General features: G+C 43.5%; 1 protein-coding gene across 3 annotated transcripts in view; it reads right to left on the bottom strand.

The window, feature by feature from the left end:
* poe (E3 ubiquitin-protein ligase-like protein poe) overlaps nucleotides 1-25,519 on the bottom strand; it is a 590,397-nt gene that overhangs the window by 477,982 nt on the left and 86,896 nt on the right. For 2 of the 3 annotated variants that reach the window (XM_055063706.1, XM_055063707.1), the window contains exons 10-15: nucleotides 18,656-18,917; nucleotides 17,639-17,759; nucleotides 8,916-9,071; nucleotides 8,644-8,828; nucleotides 8,468-8,547; nucleotides 8,317-8,390 (exon numbers count right to left, since the gene is read on the bottom strand). In XM_055063706.1, the coding sequence (XP_054919681.1) occupies nucleotides 8,317-8,390; nucleotides 8,468-8,547; nucleotides 8,644-8,828; nucleotides 8,916-9,071; nucleotides 17,639-17,759; nucleotides 18,656-18,917 (878 nt within the window). The remainder of the gene's footprint in view (nucleotides 1-8,316; nucleotides 8,391-8,467; nucleotides 8,548-8,643; nucleotides 8,829-8,915; nucleotides 9,072-17,638; nucleotides 17,760-18,655; nucleotides 18,918-25,519) is intronic. The other variant, XM_055063708.1, reaches the window with a different exon arrangement.

Below are 25,519 nucleotides of genomic sequence, written 5' to 3'. Positions count from 1 at the left end.
GTAAGAATATACAGCATCTCAGTTTTGTTCTAACTTCAATTCTCTTACACACATGAAAATTTTTGCAGCTTCTGATTTCTGGATATTGCGTTTGAGGTCAAATTAGATTTGAGTAAATATGGTACTTCCAATGCATTATACAACTGGTGTCTATGGATGCAGGCCTAATACTGCCTAGTGACTGAAGGTTTCTTACAAATGTGGCAAGAATGACAGCACTACCTTTGATGTCTTAGTACCCAACATGGTGATCAGTTCAGAAGAAGGGACAGGAGATATATGAGCAAGACAAATGCACTATTAACTCGCTTTTATTCAGAGCAGTACAGCAAAAATATAACGCACAGATGACATGCTTACAGACAGTGTAGTGTCCCTGTATACTTTATCACTCCAAATAAAAAACAGTTAATATATGCCGAATCTGTCTAGTATGTATGTATAAATCTTTAGCCCATTGTCCGCATTTTTGGCATTTTTAATTGAAACCAACCAGTCCAGCTTTGAACTCTTGTGCTTTGCATACAACTGCCCACTTTCCATGTCCAAAGATGCACGCATTTAAATTGTCTGTGGAAAATAACCTGTGCAATGCAGCTTTTGGGCATCCACTAGTGAAGCACAGCATACCATGTGCCACCACTGCTCTCATTACATCTTGCACCACATCAAGAATGCATTGAACACATCGTTGAGACACCAGTGCTGAACACAGTGGTTCACTTTAAACTGTGTGATAAACTTCTCACTGCTCTGGCACTGAAAACTTGGCAGCTTTCTGTTCCTGGGCTCACAGTTTACAATGACTATCTTCATAATCCATACTTTTTGCCCAAGCAAAATTAACCCATGTAATCCTGAATGTCATGTTTCACGATTGACCAGTGTCTCACATGTGAATCAGTCTGATGTAGTATAGTTGACTTCGGTTAATTCGGCCTTGATGGGACGGATGAAATTGGTCAAATTATCCGGCAGGTCGAATTAAACAAGATGCAGAAAAAACATCAAAACATACCTGATTCATTTGAAAGTATTCGCTCGATTCTAACATGCCCCCGAATCAAATCCCTATTGTGAAACCCAGTAACCAGTGTCTAGTGCCATGCCGGATTATGGGCCCAGTGCCGCGCACTGGATGTAGGGGCGCTGGGCAGGAGCGGCATACTGGGAGGCGCTGGGTACTAATGCGAAAAGCAGCTCTAGAGAGCGAAATACGTGGTTGCCTAGCCACCATACATATCTTTTTGAACACAGAAGGCAACAGAGAGCATTTTAGTGCAATAAAAAAATAAGAAGAAAGTAAAAATAAAAATGTGTGGACTAGCATTCGATCTTCTGACCCACAGATCCCAAGCCCAGCACTTTACCACTACGCCACTCAAGCACATGGAAATGTGTGGATAATTTGCCATGTTAAAATTCAGGCGCAGTTTAAGTTTCACAGAGACACGTCTCGCACAGACAAGTTGATGCGCTATCGCTCCGCAACTAAAGCTTACGCCTGTATCAGAAAGAAAAAGTTGTCCGTATTCAGGAGTATGCTTGAAAGTGGAACAACACTGATCTTAATTTGCGATTGGTATTTTAACTCCGAAAAAGTCATAAAAGAGCCACTGACCTGGGACGCTGTGTGGGCTGTTACAGCCAATTTTGATAGCAGTTTCTTGTTCTTCGCGCAAGGAATATGAAACGTTTTCTTACTTGAACGATGCAATTCAATCGACCTGTCTGTCTAGTCACATATCTTCATCAGAGAAGCGTAGGCTATAGTGCTGCCAGCCTTCAGCAGCAGCACATATACGTATGTTTATAATGGGCCGATGGCGTGTAGACGGACTCGGCAGATACGCTAGGCCTAAGCTTTGGAGGAAGGAATCAATCTTGGTGCGGGTACCTGGCGAATGCTAAAATGTGTGTATTTGAGCCTCAGAACCTTTTATCTATCATTTTTTTTTAGTACACTAGGGAAAGTGGAAGTGCACGAATCGCCTCAGCTTTGTTATCAGTGCGATAATATCAGTAGCACTAGGCACTATAGCAGTAGGCTTCGAACTCGGGGTCCGTTAGAATGCGCCCGAACAACTTCTGGGTTTCATGGTGACTCCATAACACTACGACAATGGCGACAACTCCCAGTCATCGGTTACATACAAACTACTAAAAAATAAGGCGTCCTCTGTGTTTGCGTGGTTACATTAAAAAATGTAGCTATCCACCCAGTCAAAAGGAAATATGAAAAAATGAAAGTGATTTTCAGTGTCAAATATGCATGCATAAACACGGCAGCTCACACACCTTTATTCCAAGCTACGACACGGAACAGACTTTTATGACCCCAAGATATAGCGTTATTTAGGACAAAAGAGTAGTATCTAGCGATTAAATTGTATAAAACATTTAATATTCAACAGCACCTATACTCCTCGCGTACTGGAACCAGTGCGGCACAAATGCAGCCAGCGCAGTTTCCAGTGTGAGCCAGCGAACTGCAGCGAGAACCAGCACGTGTAGAGCACAAACCAGTGTGACCCAGTGAAATGGCAGTGAAACCAGCGTCTCGTCTAGTGTGACCAAACTCTTATACAACATTCTCACTGGTGTCCCAGTGACTCCCAGCAAGCGCCAGCAGCCCTAGTGAGTTCCAGTGTCAAAAAATGCATTGGTTTCACACTGGATGGTACTGGAAGATGCTGGTTTTTGCAATAGGAATGTGCGCCCACTTTCTACGTGTCCAAAGTAGAACTAACATAAAGATAACATTAAAGCTCCTAAACAAACTAGAAATCTTGTGCGCGTCCGATTTTTTTATCTCTTTAAGAAGAAAACTGGGCAGGGGATTAATACGTGTTCCACAGCGGCAGCCGGTTTTGTAATGTCAGCTTCACCGCACGGGTTTTTATTTTTCAGTCAGCTTCGCCGCAATACTGCCGTGTGAAGCGGCACGGCGAAGCGGCAAAGCATGCAGACATTGTTCTCGACCTAATTTTATTGGATAAAAAAAACAAAAACAAATGTGCATTAGAATCTGGTAAATACTGTAATCATACAATTGTGAGCTACTGTTATTGCTTGAAAATTTTCCTAGGGCAGGCTAAAAATAGGCATTTTCGATGGGAGATGTTTGACATGTTTTTCAATGCATTCACTGTCCCCTAATCTTTGCCAAGATTGATGCTGCCAATAAAAGAGTCGGATTGGAGTCACCATAGGGGTTACATGTGTATGTGTGTGCACGATGACTAGACAATTTCTAATTATCCAGCGGACAATTTTAGAATCAAAATAACGAAAGTTTTAGCCCACAGAAATGCATGGGCGCTGGGCCAGGACCTTCGTTTGGGACTGAATTAACTGGAGTAAAATGAACAGGGGAGGTATTCTGTAAGAATCCACCTAGTGGACTGTCCATGTCAGCTGCTGCTGATTGGCTGGGGTTGCTTGTCTCCTCCTCCCTCGTACTGCTGCATCCAATCAGCAGCAGCCGAAATGAACAGTCCACTAGGTGGACCATTACAGAATACCCCCTCCCCCCCCCCCCTTTGATGTCTACTGTAAGTCCCAGGCCACAACGTGGTGCCAAAAATTGTAAAGCAGTCTTGTCAGTCAAAAAATAAATTTTATTCTATCCCGTCAAGTACTTCATGTTCCACATGCAATAAGCCTAGATTATAGGCTTTTCCACAGCAACTTCACTGAAAATGTAGTGTCTACCTTATGTTCTCTATTTTCCCAGTGGCTCCTGTTGCACCATGTCAAATTCAAAGTGTCGAATGAGCAAAATAAAAGGAATGATTTCGCAGCTCAGAAGATAGCTTCAAAGTCAACAATAAGTCTATTGACACCAGTGAAATTTGTTTGGGACATTTTTGTTTCTAAACTTCTTAGGTTGAGTCTGGCTCTTTTAGATTGCAGTGTAATCACTGGCTCACTCAAGTGGTTTGGACTAGACCTATCTATGATGTAACAGAGTGCTACTGTGGTAACCTCAAAGGGCCCCTCACCAGGTCTGGCCATATTGAGCTGACAAGCACAGAGCATACATTGAGCGATAACGATCGTGCCTGCAAAGCATTACATCACTACGCACCGCGGAAAGATCTGAAATTTCAAACTGAATGGCATTTTTCCTTCTCCTCACGGCCGCCACGCTCCAAGCTGGAGGCTGATGTACTCACATCCCTGCGCCTACGTACTCGAGTCCGCAGTGTGGCGCTGGTCGTGGTGACATGCGACTTCGAGAATTATTCAAGACAACATCTGTTATCTGTGTGATCTGTTGCTTGAATTGACGAATTGAAGCTTAGAGAAATAATAAAACACACAAACGTAATGTCTGCATGTTTTTGTTTTACTTTGCACCGAAGCAAGAGAGATGTACTTCCTCTTCGTCTGCTTGTTCCCACGGTCATGCGGTCACGTGCATAGGTAGCAAAACTATCCCATTTTCTACCGTGCTCCAGCGCGTGATCATGTTCTGCGATCCGCTTGTTCTGCCTCAGTATTTGTGTAGCACCGAATTATACCACTAGTCCTGTTTCCTTGTGCACAGTGAGCAAAATCGTGCGCTGCATGAACGAGACAACACCTCGCACGCGATGCCATCAGCGAAAATCCGTAGCGCCGGAAAAAAAAAAAAAAAGGGCGGGGCCTGTGATGTATGCGTCCCGCGATCCTCGAGGTCTGGTATGGGAGAACGCAGGGAAAGAATTTCACTTGCAAAGGCTAGACGGGGCAAGTGGAGAGAGCGTCTTGCTTGGCAGTGGAGCTCACCTGCTGAAATCGTGGATCAGTGGCACTGAAATATTTCTATCTCAACTATTAATGAGCCGATTTGAAAAATTTTTGCCGCAGAAAGCTCCCTAGAGGACACATAACTTCCAGCGTATAACCAAAATTTGCTATGGGGTCTGGTTAGGGGCCCTTTAAGGTGGTATGGCCACCAGTCTTTCATTATTGAATTTTCTCTGGCTTACCAAGTCCTTGCTCGTAGCAAGACTGACCTTCTTGGTGCTCCAGAAATGTAAAGAACCAATTTAGTTTAGCTTAAATCCTCTTGAGACACTGTGTGCACAATTGTGCATGCCAAGGTAATGCGTCAAAAGCAATAGCACTGCTGAAACTAATGAAATTTAAAGGCATCGCAAACATCTTGAAACAGTTCTCATTGGACCTGTGTTGCAATTTTGAATATGAGTAAGGTGCTCTAGTAAAACAAGTTTAAACATAAACGTCTGGGTGCCTGCTCTCAGTAACAGCATGTTATCATATCCCTTGTTTTTCACAACTTTTCACATCCAGCATACATTTAAAGTAGCTGGATGGGTGCTTTCCAAGTATGCTACACATGAAAAAGTTGATGTTCTCATATCTAATATTCCTGTAACGAGTTCTTGCATTTGAGTCCACAATCTATAAACGTAACAAAATTCATTGAAGAATTATATTAATCCATTCTGCAGCAGTACACTTTTCATGATTCTGAAGATGCAAGGAATTTTTGTGAAACTAAATTTTCGATACACAGAATCAGTGCCTGAAGGGGATATTCCTTTTTAGTATCCCTTAAACACAATCAGTTTTCAGAAGCATAGTGTGGCCCAAGTACACCACAGCGATCCCGGATGACTGAGGTTGTGTACCAATGGTCTGTGATGCTACCAATTAATATTATTATGCCAATATGTCACTTGAACCCATGAAGCAATACTGTTAGAGCAGATGCTTTAAAGCAGTGAAATTAATGGATGTTAATACTGCATGTCACACATCAAAGGTGGAGGTTGTGTACTGTGATTACTAAGTCAACAGTTATAAAAGAAATAAATAAGACAAGTGTTGCAGCCAGGCACGTATGCAGGATTTTTTTTTTTGGGGGGGGGGGGGGGGGGGGGCAACCCAAGGTAACTTTTCTATGCAAATGAGGTGGAGGGTACTTTTACTAGTACAAATGTGAATAATGCTGACCATATGCCATAAAGACGCGTAAAGCTGCAAAAGAGAATTGAAATAATGTGTATCTCACAGGTACAGTGCTCACGGAATGAAATGGGACACGGAGCATTTAGTAGAACCCTACATATGTGCAAAGTACGCGAGAGCAGCATGTCATGTCGCTAGGAATTTGGTCACCAAAGGTGACCAGGACTCCTATGTAAGTGTATGCGCCAGAATTACGTCGATGTGACACGAACTGCAGCCGGTTGAAACGAAAGTGTGCACATTACTTAGCCCTAAATTGACGCGTTTCATTCCGTGAGCACTGTACACCTGTGAGATACATCTCTTCTTTACTTGGCAAACAAAGAACCACATCAAATGGACTCGTGCATGAAAGATGCGCGGGAAGAACTTTGCCAAGAGCAAGTTAACAAGCGAAAGTGCAAAATAAAGATTTCTAGTAACGTTTTTTTAATTAGCTCTGAAAGAATTTTAGAGAAATGTACATTTGTAGAACAGTCACAGTTCTTTTGCATCCCTCGTTTACTGCTCTACCAAGTAGCAAAACCGACTCGTGTTGTTATTTGGGAACTTGCGTAACGATGCGTGGTCACCAGTCCCGTACAACCGCGTAGAGCGTAGGACGCTGCGGTTCTAGGCGTACTGCGCCCACCGCGGAAGTTTAGAACCCCCCCCCTTAGCACAGCAGGGAAGTGGCTACGTCAGGCGGCACAATTGATAACTGTAGAAGCGTAATTCAAGACACACGGAATTATTCTCCAGTTCCAGCGTCTTTTTATCTACTTCCTTTTTAAATAAAACGATGTTGATCCATAAATATTTTTACAAACAATTTTCGCTTTTCCTCGTTTGGCTGTTGCCTTGGCTTTCTCGCTTAATAGATCACTTAATTTCTCATCTCCTTGCGACTCTTATTTCCAGTTGCCAATTTTTCCCGAAAAGCGCTGTAAAATAAGGGAAAAACCACACGAGGTAACGGGTGACAGTCATATTGCTTATGGGTTTAAGGGTTATTGCAGGGTCTAATGATGGACGCTGTTTCGCAATATTTTATTTTCCACCTTATCTAACCCATATCGCGGATACATGGTTCCGAGGATCTGCCAGCGTCGCGGCAAGCTGTCACTCGAGGAAATGATGAAGCAAAAGGAAAAGTTAAACACAACTGGCGTTTTCTCTGGCCACAACTCGTTCCATGAGCATACAGAGCAGCCGACTATGAACCGAGTCCCTTTCCTGGCCCCTGGATCAGTCTAAACAAAGAAGGTTGAACTAACGAAGCAACAGGGATGCGCATGATCGTTGGATCGATGGTGACATAAAAATTTTGTTGGGAATTATAAATAAAATAAAATATTATAATTAAAACAATAAACTACACCCTGCCTGCTGCAACAGATGGTGACAACTGAATTCATCTTGAGTTAATCGCGCGGGCACCGAATCTATGACAAAACTGGCTTCTACACCCCAGGAGATGCCGATAACTACCGCCATCCAAAAGGAGTGAAAAAATTGATAACTATTCCACTCCGTGAAAATGAAATGGCAGCGAAAGCTGACGACAGTCAAAGCTCTCAAACGAAAAGGAAGGTGTTTCACATCTGCTGCGGGTCGGCCTGAATATAGTGCAATGCCGGGCCGACCCGTGGTGGAGGTAAAGCAGGCATTAAGAACTCCCCATACGTAGGCCGATCCCGAAGATATTCCAATACCAGGACCACCCGCAGCGGGGGTGAAGCAGGCGTTAAGCGCTCCCCTCACGTGGGTCCATCCCTAAGGTAGTGCAATGCCGGGCCGACCCGCGGTGGAGGTGAAGCAGGCATTAACTCCCCATACGTCGGCCGATCCCGAAGATATTGCAATATCGGGCCCACCCGCGGCAGGGGTGAACCAGACGTTAAGCGCTGCTTCACCCTACCCTTGGGTACGTGCTTGGTTGCAGCACATTCTTGGGTTAATAAAATTTGCAAAGTAAAAGGATTGTAAGAGGATACGATACGTCTTCAGATTATTTCCAACAAGACTACGCCTTTTTTATTTTTCCCTCGACTTATCAAAACAATTCTCAATTCTGCACACACACTGCACAATGACTCAATAAAAACACAAACTTGTGCAGTAACTGCAGTGGCATTATCAAGTTAAAATAAAGCAATGTCAGCAATTTAGCTGACATTGCTGAAATTGAAATTAGCTGCTTTTGTTCAAATGACTTTTGTAGCACACATAATGGTGCACTTTAATAAAATTAGCTTAATTAACACTGTGGCCAATTATAATGCTGTCAGCATGCAGAATCTGTCTCAAAAGCACAACATCCAATACAATCAGCTTTTAACAAGAACAGCTCACTTTTGCATGTCTCCCGATCCAAGTCCTTGATGATACCCGCAAGGATAACCATCTGTGGTGTGCCTATTCCAGATCTGGGACAAAAAAAAATTGTTTTCAGAAATACTGTTACTCAAGAAAAGTGGCAATAAAGAGAGGAGTGTAAACTCACTTGAGATATGCCTGTACTGGCTCAAAGTTGACTAGGTAGGCATTCACAAAGTTGAGAACTTTTGTTGACAACTGGATATACTAAAATGTCAAAAAGGAAGCAATGCACGTGGAACATGTTATGAACTGAACGAGAGTTGAATGACATCTCCCTAATGCTGGTGGAAAGAAGCTTACCCCATGTGGTTCCTCCTTGTCTGGAATGAGGGGCCGGCCATCAGCGAGGGAGCAGCGGACACCTCTATTTTCTGTCTCCGCCTCAGGAAGCCCCTTTGGCTGCAGCGGACCTGGACCAGGGCTATGTTCTCGCGGGGCGGTTGTCAGTTCATACCAGTGGCCCAGGATAGGCTCGCTGTCATCATCTGCATTACAGAGCAACCAAAACTTGAGGATGTCATGTGCGTGCCATACTTACTGGGGGCCTCTTCGATTATCAGTCCCGGACTCACCGCGGACTTCCCGAGACGCCAGTCCGGCGTTCGTTTTTCTCGGGTGGCTCCGCGCACCAGTCCGAGGGTTGCTGGAAAGCGCTTGTTTTTTTCGGAGCGAAGGCCTCGGACGCCCTGAGGACTCACCAAGTTGCCCGGAGGTTTTTGGTCCAGCAGCTAGCAGGTGATAAAGAGACGCGCAAGTATGCGGCCATATTGAGGTGGGCTCCATGCGCTCTGGTCTGTACTTTGCGTTTCCGCAGGACGTTACTGTGCACACTTACAAAGACTACATGCTGCTTTTCCTGGTCTTGTGGCCTAATAAATAAATTTCAATTCTAAGAGCTTTAGTTCCATATATTTGGCTATAGAGTGCAGTAGTTAAGTGCAAGTTCATCACATGACAAGAAGCATCGCCTTGTCACTTTATTTCAACCCACTATATTTTTTTCACATAAGCCAGAAGTAACCTATTATGGCCAGGTGTCCAAATCAGTACTAGGTCCAGCCATAATGAACACACCAAATTTCCTTTTGTTTATACTTTAGCTGTCTGCTCACTTTGTACTGCAGGCTGCACATTGCTTTTATGCAATGAAGTGTCTTTGCACTTGTACATCTACATTACAGGCATGTGGGCGTGATGACACTAATGAATGTGTGACTGCGTGGACAAAAAAAAAAAAAAATACAGGGGTGCAAGAACAGTTCTCAGCCTGATTTAATTTCACAGATTTCTCTTGCATTTTCTTGCTCTGATTGAAAGGTCAACCTCTCGCCTAATTGGGATGCTTTGGTAAATGGACTGAGACGTAAGTAATGACTAAATTTTCAGGCATTAACACTGAGGTTTCATTTAAGGTAAGTTTCCTGCAAAAGAAATTTCCAAGTTCATGACACCATTTACCTGCCATATAGCACAAACCAATGCACACAAAAAATACACACGATTTCATAACATAATACTTTAGTGACAAGGAGTCACACTACACCAAGAAATGGTATAAAGGAAAACATTAAAACGAAGCCGGTTATAATGAACTAATGAATGCAGTGAAAATCGCAATTCCACTTGGAATTCTCAGTAAACACAAGCCATGGCCTCAAGAAAATGGGTGGTTACCGTGCATCATGAAGGCCCCATGTAGCAGTCACTCGATTGCCACTGACTCCCATGTTGTGTGTGCACAACATGCTTTGCTTATGCTGACTGTCATTTTATTATCACACCAGAATAAAACTTGAGTAGCAGAGCGCATGGCTTTCATTAAATGCTGCACAGTGTAATGACAGCCATAACAATCTTCTTGACCTGTGCAGTTAACTTATCGGTTTTGGTTCAGCTCATTCCTTCTGGTGATTGCTTGGCTTGCTGGCATTTCTTGAGCTTGCCAGCAGAGTGGTGAGACCAAAGCGGATCCGGACACCAGCATAAAAAAACTGGACTGATTTTGTTGTTGTTTAGACTTCCATCCAGCCATGATCACTGTATGAAACTGCAAGACTGCAGTACATCACAGTGTTGCTCATGAAACACTGATCTTTTTTTCTTGTTTTGAAATGAGCAATCCTACAAGTGTCATCACAGTGCAACAATATGCGCAGTTTGCAAGCTAATTGATTTTTGCAGTCACTCGCAGTCTACAAATTCAGTCAGGAGCATGCGATGATGCTCAGTTTTTTCATTGTACCTTGTGGGCACATGAGTCAATTCGGCCCTTGATTTGGACTGCAGACTGGTGCATTTTTAGAGCAATTTTTTAAAATAAACGAAAGTTCATTCAACTCTGTAGTGACTGCATCAAACATTCTGCTAGTTCCATGGTACAGTCTACACTCGTTACAACAGACCCGCGTACAACACTTTCGGATATAATGGGCCATATTTCAGCCTTAGTTTGTTCTACCTACTTTATTAATGCAACAAAGTTTGCTTTTAATGGACCGTGCTACTCCGAACTATCGGCTACAGCGGACGACCATCAGTGGCAATTTTTTTTTATATCGGCCGTATAAAACGTACTTTTGCCATGTCAACACGGGCTGACAACCAACTTGCAAGGGTCAGGCGACTATCGTGGCTCAATACCGTAAGTGCGCGCCATCTTTCACGCGCGAGACACGGGGAAGGGGAGAGAGAAAGATGGGGGTACTACTCCAGCGGCGACTGCTGCTTACGGTGCGGCCGCCATTTCTTGAAAGCCATCTGTGATGTGGAGACAAAGTGCGCGCCCGCGCAGGAACCGCATCATGAAAGCGATCTGCAATGTGGACAAAGTGCACCCAGCACCGGTAGCTTCGTATATGCTGTGCTTTCAATGTTTAGGTCGCGTTGAAGTGAGAGACAGCACGAAGGTCAATTCACTCACTGCTGCTGCCGCGCTTATATTGCTTAATTTGCTATCGCAATCAATGCTTTGCTTTTGGGGCAAAACTGCGACTTTTATTGTTTATTACTTTGAAAGTTTGTCACTCACTCTTTGCAATAAAGTTAATAGACAGTGCGATGAAAGTTTCGGAAGAGAGGTGTTTCGGATATTACGGACTTCGGATAAAACGGACGTTTTTCGTTGGATTATCAGGGTCCGTTGTAACGAGAGTCGACTGTAGTACAATGTTACTTTCCTCAGAGTCAGGCCGAGAACTGTTCAGCATTGTTGTAACAAGTCCCAATTATCGTATTTACACATGTAAAGCTTGGCCTTATGCAAGACTCGCATCCTCACTTTGGAGCGTGAAAATTTGGATAAAGCTTTCCACCTATGCATGGTCACACAAGTGTCTGTGTGCCTACCGGTGAGCCATTGCGATCACGAAGGCCACGCCCACGTCTTTATTCTTTCTACGAGCTGCTACTACTATACTCCGGCTCAATATGAACTTGCAGTGCAGTGAAAGCTACAGGGCATGTGAACCAATCAGAGGAACCAATGTGCTGAATGCGTCATTTCAAGACCTACATATCCGCACCTGGAGGAGACAATGTGGAGCAGACAATGCAGCAATAAGTGGTGCACCTGACAATAGCCTACAGGAAGCTATAGGCCGACCGTCCACAATCAAGTGCCATGACAGACATGTATAATTAATTAGTGCATATGCAGCATAGTTTACAGACGCTTTAAGCTTGTTAATGCTGGGAGAGGTGAGATTTTATGGAAAAATATTGCAGATCCCACCAACTGTGGGAATCTACGCAAGCTTTCGCATCTGTGCTTTCGCATTCGCAGCGTGCTTCATCAATGTCAGCTGTGCTGAGGTGCATTGTTTAGCAGGTTTTGCTGGCATTGTGCTTTTGGCCACATTAACAGTGCACTGCTGCAAGAAGTGTGCACATGAATTTTGGACACATGGCATGTGGTTTTGTTCGAGGCTGTTGTCAAGAGCAAGGAGAATGGAAACAATAATGGATGGCATAGAGGATGACTAGCTTTGGAAGAGCGCCGATGAGCCGAGCTCGCCAAACGACAAGGGCAGCAGAAGCAATGAGGACGACTGGATAGAAGTGTTCATAGTCGGCTGCTAATGGTTTGAGTTATTCTGCACAGCAATATCATCCGAGAAAACAACTGCAGGCCTTATGTGAGTAAACAGGGTACTTAGAGAATGCAAAATGCACACATGTTGTAAGCTCCCAGAAAAGGTGGTCACATATGCTCTAGTCACTCTTAATGCCAAATACATTATTACAGCTATTAAACAGTACTAGCACTGCTAGAGCCCGACACTGCAGCAGCCGACAATGCAGTCGGAAGACAGCTGTGCGTGTAGGTAACCCAAGTCGCTCACACTCATGACCCTATACGTAGCTTTGTCCAAAAGAATCCTCGGGCTGTCTACGGACTATCCGGGCACCATAAATCGAAGAGGCCCAACGTATGCCCACATACCACAGTTCCTTTCAATGGTTGATGGCACTAGCTGTACATATTTGCCTAATGACAAAACAAATTAACATTGCCAAGAGCAGCCCCAAGCTTGCTGGTTTCAATCTCAAATGTTTATAAGAACAAGTTTTTCTTCACGTGTTTTAGTTTAGATTGTTCTCCTTTGAACAGAAAAGGCTGCATGTGAAAAAACTGCTTACAGCTGAACCTACAGTCGAACCTCAATATAGTGAACAGTAAAAATCAAGCAAATTATTTCGATATCATCCAAATTAATTACAGTGAACTCTCCTTACAACAAAATCACTTTATCCTTTATCCAAAGTTCTACGAGGTCCCGACCACAGTGCATGCCTTTTATACCACATTATTCAAAGTTGAGCAGTGCCACAAGCCACTTGGTACGAAGTGAAATCCACGCAAGACAGCTTGTTGCAGGGTACACAATAACCCTTTGCTTTTCTTTGTCAACCTAGACAGGCAGAGAGCACTGCAAAGGCCACTCTGTTACATGGTGGCAGCTTCTTGGGACTCTGGCTACATCATACAAACATAACCGATAAACAAAGCAGCTGCTGATAAACATCAGACTCTCGCTGGAATCATGTCACTCCTATTGAGTGCTGAGTGCAGTTTGTTTCAATGTACCATTGAGGACAAATGAAACATGAACAAGAAATTATAAAGCAGAACCCCTTTTATGAGTGACACGAGTTTTGTACAAGCGGACAATCATGCGAAGTGTTGAAGGCAGGAACAAAATGCATTTTAATTTGCCTTAACTTGTTCTCGTTCCTATCTGTTCTTGACAGAACATTTTATAAGCCTCTGGATTGTTGGAGTGCCCTTCCCGTATTACTAGGGCTCTGCTATTAAAGCCTCTGCTTTTAGCAAAATACCCCTTACACAAACTCAATTTCCTGTCCCAATGATTTCATTATATGGGTTTAGTCAATTTACATAAAACTCACCAGAGATTGATAAGCTTTTATCAGCAGTTGGCATGTAAATAGGAGGAGCCCTATGTGGGTGATCAAGCAAGCTAGAGACCATGCAATGTGACAATGGTCACTTTGGTGACTGCTTCACTTGCCAGTAAAGCTAGTGGCGACAACTGCAGGCAATATTTAACCCATTCACTTCCACGGCTAGCGCCGAGCCGGCCAGGCCAGAAGAGGCCAAAGTGGCCTCTGTAAAACTAAGAGTTTCACGAAACTAGGAGTTTCAGGATGATAAGAAACTGAGCTTGCTGCTATGTGCAGGGGAACACGCCGCCACCGGCAGCGAGACGCGGACACGATGCATTCTGGGCAACGAGGCTGACGCAGAATGCAGCATGTTGCACCTGCTGCAGCCGGGGAACACTGGATACGTTGACTGTGCCTTGCGTCGGACTATAGGGTGCTGCACTTTTGCTGGCGTGGAGTTGTCTTGCCAAGCGTGCATGCGCATCGTCGCTACATCAAACTATAAGACGGCCTTTAGAGCGGATGTTTCGAGAAGTTTTTCATAGACGGTAGCCCATTGCAGGCTATTTTCTAGTTGTTTTGCGCTTTGCACACTAGATGGCCATACCTGTCCACACTTTCAGCAGGAGCTGATGGTAAAACAGTGGAAAGCTTCCTGCTCACCGAATTCCGCTCTGTTGTAGCCGTTGCAACCAGAAAACCGGGCTCCAAAAAAAACATACAGGCTTCCGAGTGGGCTCATTTTTTTCAGCAGATACCACTGAACACTGTGTGCTTAGTTTTCAAGGGCCAAGCCATAAAGTCCAAGAGGCAATCTCAGGGAGAAAAACACGAAGCTGAGAAGTTCCTGGACATCTTAAGCTTTTTCTTATACTCATTGTATACTTTTTTCTTTACTGCATCTGACGAAGCTTTTTGTGAACAAAATAAACCAGACATTTCGTAAATGCAATGTTTGTAGCAGATATTAGAGTGATTTTCTTACAGCATGGTACATGCTGAACAAAGCAGGAAAATGCGCTGTGGAACCCCAAGCGTGGCGGTGTGCTGAATGAGCAGAAGCGAAGGGGCAATGAGCAGGATATACTCAGTATTGCAGTTTTGTACTTGAATGCTTCTGGTTATAGCAACTGCAAATATTAATGGTGGGCTCACAGTTTCGAAGTCTGTTTGAGCATAAATGAGAGTTATCAGGAACAACTGCACCGAGTGTGCATGTCAACATTGCTCCATCCATATTCAGTTTACAGTACCTTGCCTGACATTCATGCAAGGGCCCGTGTCTAACCATGACGGCTAAGGGCTCTGAGGGCAGTAAATACTGTAGTTTGCACATAAGTAAATAAATTTTTTGATTGATTGATTGAGATTTTGCAATCCCAGCTAATGGGTCATATTTTTCTATATAAGCAATTATAAGGCTTTGTACTTCACGTCTCAACTTGTGCTAAACATTTCCGTAGCCCACACAGTGTCATGAGGCACCAATAAAAGTATATAGAGCCGTACTACGCCCTCTCCCTGCGCTCCCTTGCTCTTGCGACATGTGCACCCTTCCCCGATTCGCAGGAAAGGGAAAGGTATCCAACACGTGAGGAGTGCATTTCTCTTGCCAAGATAAAAATTTATAAAAGAGTGTCACCAGGGGAGACTCACTCTCTTTGGCGTCCCGACCTTGGTCCCATGAGTGGCCTCCTTGCCTTACAATCACGTGCAATGAGGCAAGCCTATTTATTACTTATTACACAATGAACTTCCCTCTGCAAGTTTTACTTATTGCTTGCAGCAATAAACATTGTTGGAATTGACACTGCTGGTTGCCTTATTTGCCCGAACCAACATAGCTGTGATTACACGTGCTACGGGTTGGGGAGTACTATGGAACGACTGTGTGTAAGTAGATCTGGAGCTTGCCTTCAGCCCTAGCCTCTACAATAGTAGAGTACCCCCCCAACAGCTACAGTGGCTTTTGCAGCGATGATCAGCAAATCGGCATGCCAGGCAGCATTTGCTAAGGAGACTATGTGCTACAGTAAAACCTCGATAATTCGAACTTGGTTCATTCGAAATTTTGTTTAATTCAAAGAATTTGAGCAGTCCTATCACTTACAATGCAAATTCTACCAGATAAATTGAACAGCCCATTTGGCTCTATCCGGATAATTCGCAATTTCCGACCAGCAGCAACATGTGACCTCGCGGGGATCGGAAAACAGTCTGGAAAGCTCACTCAGCCAAAAGAATAAAATTGGTTAGGCTTAGAGCGGCTTAAAAAAAGTCCCTATTAATGCCCTGCCTCGTACTACGCTTGGAGGCGATTAGAGTTGCTTGGTTTTGCACAAGAGTGACATCTCCATATACAGTCGACAAGAGCATCACCGTGTTGGCGATCTCTGCCAACAGAGTTCTCCATGGAGATAGAAGAAACGAGCTTCGCACCACTTGGCTCTCACGAACGCACAGGAGGTGGTGCCAATCACACAAATGCGAAGCCACATGAACACCCGCAAAGTTGCGATGTTAAAAAAAAATTAAAAATTAATTTATGGCGTTTACAAGCCAAAACAACAATCTTAATATGAGGCACGCCATAGTGGGGGTGTCCAAAAATTTGGACCACTTGGGTTTCTTTAACATGCAGCTAAAGTTAAGTACACAGGTGCTTTTGCATTTAGGCCCGATCGAAAGATGAGACGCCTCCAAGACACATCTGCTCAATGGACACAGCACGTGCAAAATAGCAACCGGAACTTTAGGGAAAAAAAAAAAAAAAAAAAGCAGATACCGCATTAAGGGAATATGAAGACAGTGCTGACCAAAAAAAGAAAGAAGAAAAAGTGCCGTTTCCTGGAGCGTTTTGTCAGCCAAGGAAGTGCAGGCATGACCTCCGATCCGAGACCAGAGAATTATGCTCATTTTTTATTTTTGATAGCGTGTGCCTCCCAATCTTGGAGGCTACAGAGTGGGCCGCTGAAAGCCAAGCCAGCAAAAAATCCAGCATGGCGGCCTCCAAGAACATGCAGCATGGCTAAGAACGAGTGATTTAGTCCGGAAAATCCAACTACGGGGCCTCAATTCACCCAAGAAATCGGCCGTGAAAATGCATTAGCTCAATGGGAACCCTGACAGTGTATTTATCAAGTCCGGAATATCCATAAAGTCCAAATTTGTTTAGTCAAGCACCTACGTGCCCGCTTTAGCGGCGGTTATCGATTCCATGAACATCGTCCGCAGCTTTGTTGAGTGCAGCGGTGGTGATTTTTGTATGCTTTGTGTTGTGAGCCAGCTGGAGAACATGGCACTTGGGGCAGCGAACTACTGCACCAAGCAATCCCGCATCAGTGATTACCTTAAGTAATCTTTCTCAGACACGAAAATAAAGGTGATTTCCTTTTCTGGCAAGTTCTCGCTTTTTTTTTTTTCATTTCAATTAATTCAAAAATCCGCTTAATTCGAAGAATTTTCGTCGTCTGGCGGCCTTTGAATTATCGAGGTTTTACTGTACATTGCAACCCACAAAAGATGAAGCACTGCTACCAACTGTGTTAGTGATACAGTGAATACACTTATTCTACCAAGGTCTTCTACATCGGATGGCCCAGTATCAGAGGCCATGGTTGAACCATCATGCTGCAACAATGGTGTGTGGCACACACACCGTAGAGCTTAAGGCACGCCGTATTCACACATCAGGTAGTTGCATACAGCTGTTGCACCCTTCTGGCTGGTGTGTGCTGTGGAGAAGCCTGCCATGTGCATCCAGTATGCGCCCATTCCAATTTAATTAATATATCCATGTTCACTATAACAAGGCTCGACTGTATGCTTAAATTCTTTAGAATAAGCAACCAAACAAAAATTATGCTAACACTTTTTTTGCAACAATCACCTTCATCAGCACTGCTATCATCTGATGTGCTGAAGTCTTCCTCATAGAATGTGTTTGAATCTGAAGTGCTGAAGTTGTCACCATCTGTTGGGTGCTTCTGAATCCTCTTCAGCATCCCTGCCTGCATAAAAAAAAGATAATAAGAGAGCACATATGGACCATACACAACAAAACTGCAGTTAACGATATGTACTATGGGCCACTACTGTACAATAACCACTATGCCTACATACTGGGTGTTTCAGCAAACACTTTCAAAATTTGTTAAAGGTTGCCTATAACAGATAGCGCAATTATAGTTCATGAGCTGGTCTACTCGAAGAGGTGGACATTACTTGCACAAAAAAATTGAAATGCATAATCAACTAATTACCAAACATTTCCCTAGTTAAGTTTGTAACTAAATTACCTTTGGTGCATATTGCAATTTACAAATTCTAGCCGTGGAGTTTGCAAGGCAGATTCACTTGGAACGAATTCTCAGGATGACACCACTTTTGAGATATTAATTCCTGAACGTTGTAGAGAAATGCATTGGCGTTCCAGTTACTTTAACAAGACACCGTTTTATGCATTCAAGCAAAAAAGTAACTACACAAATGCATTTCTGCATAAACAATGCATTTCTCCACAGCTCAATCAGTTAAGGTAGAGCTGATTGAGCAGTGTGTGATGGTGCATCCACTTGGCTTCGTCATATTGCTGCCAAGTACACTGCACATCTCTGGAGACCTTAATGTCCCCTACGTGCGGGCTGCGCATGCGTATAAATACTGTGACAGCATGACAGTGGCGGCGCCGTGAGTGTCTATAATAATTGCTATCGCAATAAAAGAAAACAGAATTTGTTTCTGTAAGTGTAACCCCTTCCATGCCATTGCAAGATGTCCACATCTGCAAAATATTCAGGAAGAACCCTTGCATTTTGCTCATGCAAAGAAAATCTGAACAGTAATGGTGCAAACCACCTTAAGGTATAACAAGCTACCAACTTCTCAAATCAGAAGAATGCTCTACCTTGCGGTAAGAGACTGAGACGAGGTCAAAGAGCAGGGCAGGTAGGTTTAGCTGCATGAGCACCCGGACACATTTCCATGCACAGAAAGGTGTATTGATGTTGCCCAGGAAAGTGAGGATGCGCTCATCTGCACGGCTGGCCTCCCGGTCGCTCTCTTCAGGGGCCGCACCGGCTTCCAGCCGGAGCTCACCAAACACGCTGGTCAGAAGTGACAGCACCTGGTTGGCAAGTGCCACGGGCAAGACTCCAAAGCCCTGCTGGCTGCAGCCCAAGAAAGAATATGCAAGTTAGAATGAAGCTGATAAAAGCAGCAAAAACTGAATGACAGATATTGCAATGAAAGCCCAAGACTACATACAGCAGACTGCAACCAAATTAAGGGGCTTTACGTGCCAAAACCACGATCTGACTATGAGGCATGCCGTAGTGGGGTACTCCGCAAATTTGGACCACCTAAGGTTCTTTAACGTGCACCTAAATCTAAGCACACGGGTGTTTTCGTATTTTGCCTTCATCGAAATGCCGCTGCCATGGCCGGGACTCGATCCCGTGACCTCGTGCTCAGTAGCCCAACACCATAGCCACTAAGCAACGACGGCAGGTTAGCAGACTGCAACTAACCAATTTGACCATGGGGGGGAGATGTCCACATTGGTTTAAACTTGAATTGGTGCACAGCACCCACATACTTAGGGAAAGCGCAAGCAGAGTTCAAGAGTGCAGACTTCCAACTAGTTGTATGTTTATTAAAAACTGAATACTATCTAGACTGGCAAAAAAGAAGGAAATAAAGCATGGGACTGGTATACAGTGAGAGTGACTGATATATCAACTATCACTCCCTTGCCTTGTTTCCTTTTCTTTGCGAATGTATATACCATTCAGTTTTTCATGAAAATAAAACTTGGAAGTCAGCACTCTTTCACTGTGCCAGTGCCTTTTCCTAACTATGTGTGCACTGTGAACACATTCAAGATGCAATGTTACAAACTTGTCCAGTCTTCAACTCCTTGTTTAAGGCTGTCTAAAATTTGAACCAAAAGATCCATTTAGAAGCGGTATAAAGCAAATGCATGTAAATTTCAGCCAGGTCAAAAAATAAAATCAGAAATCAGAAAAGCCGGAGCTCACTGTTTCATGCCAGCAAGCCTATGCATTATTTTCTGGCATCAAATTCTCATTGAACTTGAAGCATATTATTTGCATTGAACCTGCATATTATTTAATCTATTTGAACCAAATTTCCCCAAATTGGGTGGTGATGAGTAGTGTGAAAGCAGAGCTTGTGCTTGACTGAAACAGAGTGCACATACTGGTGTAATCACCACTCAAAAGCAACAGTGGGAATGCTTTCACGGTTCTTATTTCCCTTACATTTACTACACTGTGCATGCAGGGCTCATACAGGGGTTGTATGTGGAGGCAGATGGCGACAAATAGTCTCAACTTTGTCCAGAGGAAGGTTTACATTTATGAAGTGAAATAAACAGTCTGTTGGTAAACAAAATCAAAATTGCTTCAATTGTTACCAGCATGCTAATCTTAACAATGGACAAAGACATTGGCCAGCTCATTGACAATGTTATACATATCATCATGATCACCACCATCATCATCATTTATTAACCCTTAAGGACCCTTAACAGGGCATTACCTAAGGGGGGGGGGGGAAACAGTATTGAAATAACATATAATGGAGCGAATGCTATTCAACAATGAACCAACTACATTATAAATACACAGCATGCACACACACACACAAAAAAAAAAGGATACAGTAAAGAGCAGTGGAAAACACAAGGCAAAAAAAAAAAAAAAAATAAGGTAAGACACATCCTTCCATAGAAGGATGGGATGGAGCAATTAGGAATAAGCTAACAAACGAGCATATACTTTGTAATAAGAGATTGACACCCAACCTACATTGAAATACAAGTCAAAGTATACAAAACATAATGTAAATCAATATCTTCTATTGGACAATGCCTGTAACGTAAAAATGGTGCGAGAAAACAAAAAATGTGTAGTTCAAGTTAGTTAACAAAGAGCTCAGTTAAGGACTGCCTGAATTTTTCTGGATTTCTCTCAAGAGCAACTGCTTCGGGAAGGCAATTCCAGTCTTCAATGGCTGCGGGAAGAAGTGATTTGTTGAATGCAAGAGTCGAACCACGAAGGCATTGGACGCTGTTGTAGTTGAACAGGCGGCGAAAAGTTCGAGCGGATGGCAGTAACAGTGTACCATGCAGGTTAGAAAAGTGATATAGCTTATGGAACAAGCTGAGACGCGAGATTCTGCGTCTTACTGCTAAAGGGGGTAATTCAAGAGTTGATTTAATGTGGTTTCGCTGACGTGTGTATTATAGTTTGATGAAATAAATAGGGCAGCACGATTTTGGACTGACTCGAAAGAGGTAATTAAATAATCTTGGTAAGGGCTCCAAATGGGAGAGGCATATTCAAGTTTGCTCCTAACGAAGGTTTCGTAGGCTATTTTCCTGATTTCCGGGGGGGACAGACGTAGTGTTCTTTTTAAGTAACCTAGCGACCTTGAGGTAACAGTTACAACATTCGAGATATGCTCCGACCATGTCAGTTTACTGTTAATGAGGACGCCTAGGTATTGGTAGGTGCTAGCATGTGATAAAGCTGTTGAATTAAGGGAATACTGAAAGATCAGATTAGTTTTTCTGCATGAAACAACCATGCATTTGCATTTTAAGGTATTAGGCTCCATCAACCAGCGCGAGCACCACGTTTGAATTAGGTTTAGGTCACATTGTAGTAATGACTGATTACTACTGTTTGAGATTCGACAATATACAACGCAATCATCAGCAAAGAGGCAAATAGATGACGTTATTCCAGATGGAAAGTCATTTATAAAGATAATGAGAAGCGGGCCATGAACTGATCCCTGAGGGACGCCGGATACTACTTGTGCTGCTGTTGAAAGCTTACCGCCAATGACTGTGAACTGAGATCGTGCTGTTAGAAAGCCTTTGATCCATGACAAGGTAAGCGGGTCAAGTTTAAGACAACTGAGTTTGGCCATGAGACGACGATGAGCTACGCGATCAAATGCCTTTGAAAAATCGTGTAAATGACGTCAGTCTGAAAAGACGAATCCAAGTTCAAGCTAAGGTCTGTAGTGAATTCAAATAATTGTGTTTCACATGATAACCCAGGGCGAAAGCCGTGCTGCTTGCGGAAAAACAAAGAATTATTATCGAGATGACTGGCGACGTGGGAATATATGACGTGTTCCATTAGTTTGCATGCAACGCATGTCAGCGATATAGGCCGATACTTTGACGGGTCAGAGCAGTTGCCCTTTTTGAAAACCGGGGTTACTTTCGCAGTCTTCCAGTCATGCGGAATTTCACCTTCTAAAAGGGACTGCGCAAAAACTATCTGCAAGATGCGACTCGACACGTCCTTAGTACCTTTAAGGAACTTTGCAGAAATATTGTCAGGTCCCGGAGCACTCGAAATTTTCAATTTGTTAATGAGGCACAAAATGCCTTCAACTGTGGTGACGACCGGCGGCATTGCACCAAAATTTGGTCTAGGCAGCGACAGGTTTCGGAGGTGAAAACAGACGAGAAATAGGAACTCATGACATTAGCCCGCTGATCAAGTGGAATGTCAGAGCCATCTGGATAAACAAGTGCAATGTTATGCGATTGATTCTTTGGTTTTAAGATGCTTCAAAATTTTTTGGAGTTAACACAAATGATATTCTTTAGATCCTCATGATGAAATTCACGTTTTGAGTGCCTCAAAAGACAGGCATATTCGCGCAGGCAATTCGCGTATTTCTTCCATTTAGATGCTGAGGACGATTTCTGAGCGACACGATACAATATTTTTTCTTGCGCAATAGTCTCTTTAGCGAGTTGGAATACCAGGGCTTGCCTGCATCGCCTCGAATGCGAATCAGAGGGACGTGTTTGTCAATTAGATTTTGAATTTGCTGTTTGAACAGCAACCAGTTATTGTTAACTGATCGTGAAGAAGCAGATTGACGAAAACATTCATAGAAAGATTCTAGTTCAGAGTTAATTGCAGAAAAGTTGGCCTTGTTGTAGCTCCTGATATATTTTTTTATTGGCTGTATTTCTTTTTTTAATGGGAAAAGATAGGTGGAATGTTACGGCTTTGTGATCACTTAGTTAGATGGAAAGGGACACTGATGAAAATATAGTCGAATCTCATTAATTCAAATGCGCTTAATTCAAACTGACGCTGTGGTCCCGTCAAAGTTATGTGTATTCCAATGGGCAAAAACAACTGGTAATTCAAACGCACAAGCATTTGCCAAAGGTTAATTCGAACAAACCACGCTCCGATAATGCTCTCAGCAGTGCGGCAAATCACGCGGCGGCGCCTCCGACTACATTGCTCCGACCTTGCTATCGAGGAAAACTTAGGAGAGACTGCTCAATGCTACGCGCAAAGAAAAGAGTCACCATTTCGGCCAAAAGGCGAACAATCGATTACAATAGAAAGTTAGTGAACAGCTGTACTAAGTAAGGATAATAGTTTTATCGGCCGTATAAAGATGCAAACATAGGCATACTAATTCAACAAGCATGGTATCCCATGCGCGCAAGCAGACATGAACACATCTTACTCAATGACAGCGGAAACTTGCTGTCAAACCGTTGGAGTGAGTAAGAGCAGCAGCAGCAGTGAGCAAATGCTGCTTCGTGCTGCTGCCCGCATCTATCCAAACTAAGCGAAAACACAGCGTGCGGCGGGCTTTGTACACGTCGCAGATGGCATTCGAGCGAAATCTCACAGCGACGCCGACACCAGAAATGCGCTTGGAGGAGTGTCCATACAATTGCTGTCGCAATAAAAAACCGTAGTGTAAATTTCACCTTCTCTCAAATGGCAAGGTTGCCATTTCGGTGTCGTACCGTAATGCTCCAGCAGCTCAAAATGCACGCCAGGGGAGGAATCAGTCCTGGGCCGATTTTTCGCAGCTCGCCAAGGCGGCAAGTGAGCCGTGAGCGGAAGCGACCAATGAGAGCGGCCCTTGCAGTGACGCACATGTGAGAAACTGTTGTGGTGCGGACTCACCCGACTGCTCTATTCGTACTTGCGTCTGGTTCAGCCGGACTGCTTGTTTCGCACTATCGTCTGATCGTGTCAGCTCTCACTCGCACTTGTTTTGGTTGGCTTAATTTGATGTTGTTCATGCTTTATTTACAAAGTCTAAACTGACACGTCCCGATGGAAAGGTTGCTGGAGACAGTGTGCCGTATCTGATACTGTACAAGACAAACCTCTGAATACAAGGATGCGAAGGCGACACCCATTACCTCATTCTCCTTGTCTTTTGAATGTGGCGCAACAGAACGTGGTGCAACAGAAGGGAGCACACCAACCTGATTATTACCAGTGGCAATGAATTCGTCATCTTGATAAGACATGACTCGTGTTAAGAACGCAGGACGAAGGATGTAAACACAGTGCCAATCTGTCAGCAGACGAAGGAGAAAGCACAAGAGCACACAGAGGGAAGCAGTGGCGGAGGCCCAGTCCGGCCTCAGCAACTCCGCCGCTTCGGTGGCAGAATTGAACTCTGGGGTTTTATGTGCCAAAGTCACAATCTGATTATGAGGCATGTCGTAGTGGGGGAACTCCGGATTAATTTTGACCACCAGGGGATCTTTAACGTGCCTCCAATGCACGGAACATGGGTGTTTTTGCATTTCATCCCCATCGAAATTGTTGTTTGTGGTTGTTCAGTAGGCCACTCATCCAAGTCAGAGTCATAATCTCCGCTCATGCTATCACTCTCACTAGAACTTTGCGTTTTGCACTGCGCAGCGCGAGGAAAACAAAACTGCGCAGCCGGTCAGTTCGCTCCGTGGCTGCTGAGGGTAGTTGTGACGTCAGATCCGCAGGCTTGTTGTCGGGAGCGCTTCTCGAGTATCGCGGTGGCCTCTCATAGAGCGTCAAAAATATATACTATAGCAATCGTGTCTTAGGAATGCAATTGTGGGGCTTTCTCTATATTCTTCTATTTTTATTCTGTATCCCTTTAAAGAGAAAAATTAAAGTACTTTGTGCAGCACAGTGTTTCAAACCATCTTGGTTTAAGTACGAACCGAACTGTTCACTTCGTCAGTCCATGAAATATTTCCACATGAAGCAGACACCACAAGCCTCCTATGAGTGCACTTGATTTTGAATGCCTGAGTAAATTATTATAACTTCAGTGTGTCTCACACAACTTTTAGGCCTTAGACTTCTTTTTGGATCCAATCCTACGGTCAAAGAGGCATATACAGCCTAAAAAGATGAGCCGAGCAGATGTGTCAGATTATCAAAATGAACCTGTCATAATTGTTCCTGAGACAACATAAATTTGTAAATGATTGACCAGAGTTGAACAAGTAGCATTAAAAGGGGAACAAGAACTGGCTACTGCCTTTCCATATACAGTTGACTTCCGTTAATTTGACCTTGACAGGACCAAATAAGTTGATCTAATTATCTGGCAGATCAAATTAAACAAGATGCAGAAAAAATATTAAAACATTAAAGATCTCCAGCTGCAGTGTTATCAAACACTTAATGTAAAGGAATTGCAATGTACACCTATGGATCACATATGACAAGAGCTGTGTATACAAGTTCCAAGTGAAGTCACAGGTGGCTTGGAGTGAAGCCTACTTTCAATTTTCTGCCTGGTGTTGCCCCCTATATTGCTCAAAAAGTTTCCACACTAATTTTTTTTCTTTTCGTCAATTATGCTTATTCTCAACGTATTTAGCACATTTAGATAGAAAATGCACTTTTTTTTTCTTTCAGGTATTTATATGTCTAGTAAAGGGTTAAGAGATATCACA

Source organism: Dermacentor andersoni, chromosome 1, assembly GCF_023375885.2.
Source record: "Dermacentor andersoni chromosome 1, qqDerAnde1_hic_scaffold, whole genome shotgun sequence".
Lineage (NCBI taxonomy): Eukaryota > Metazoa > Arthropoda > Arachnida > Ixodida > Ixodidae > Dermacentor > Dermacentor andersoni.
Note: the sequence above shows the minus strand (reverse complement) of the source record. Positions and strands in the feature narration are given on the sequence as shown.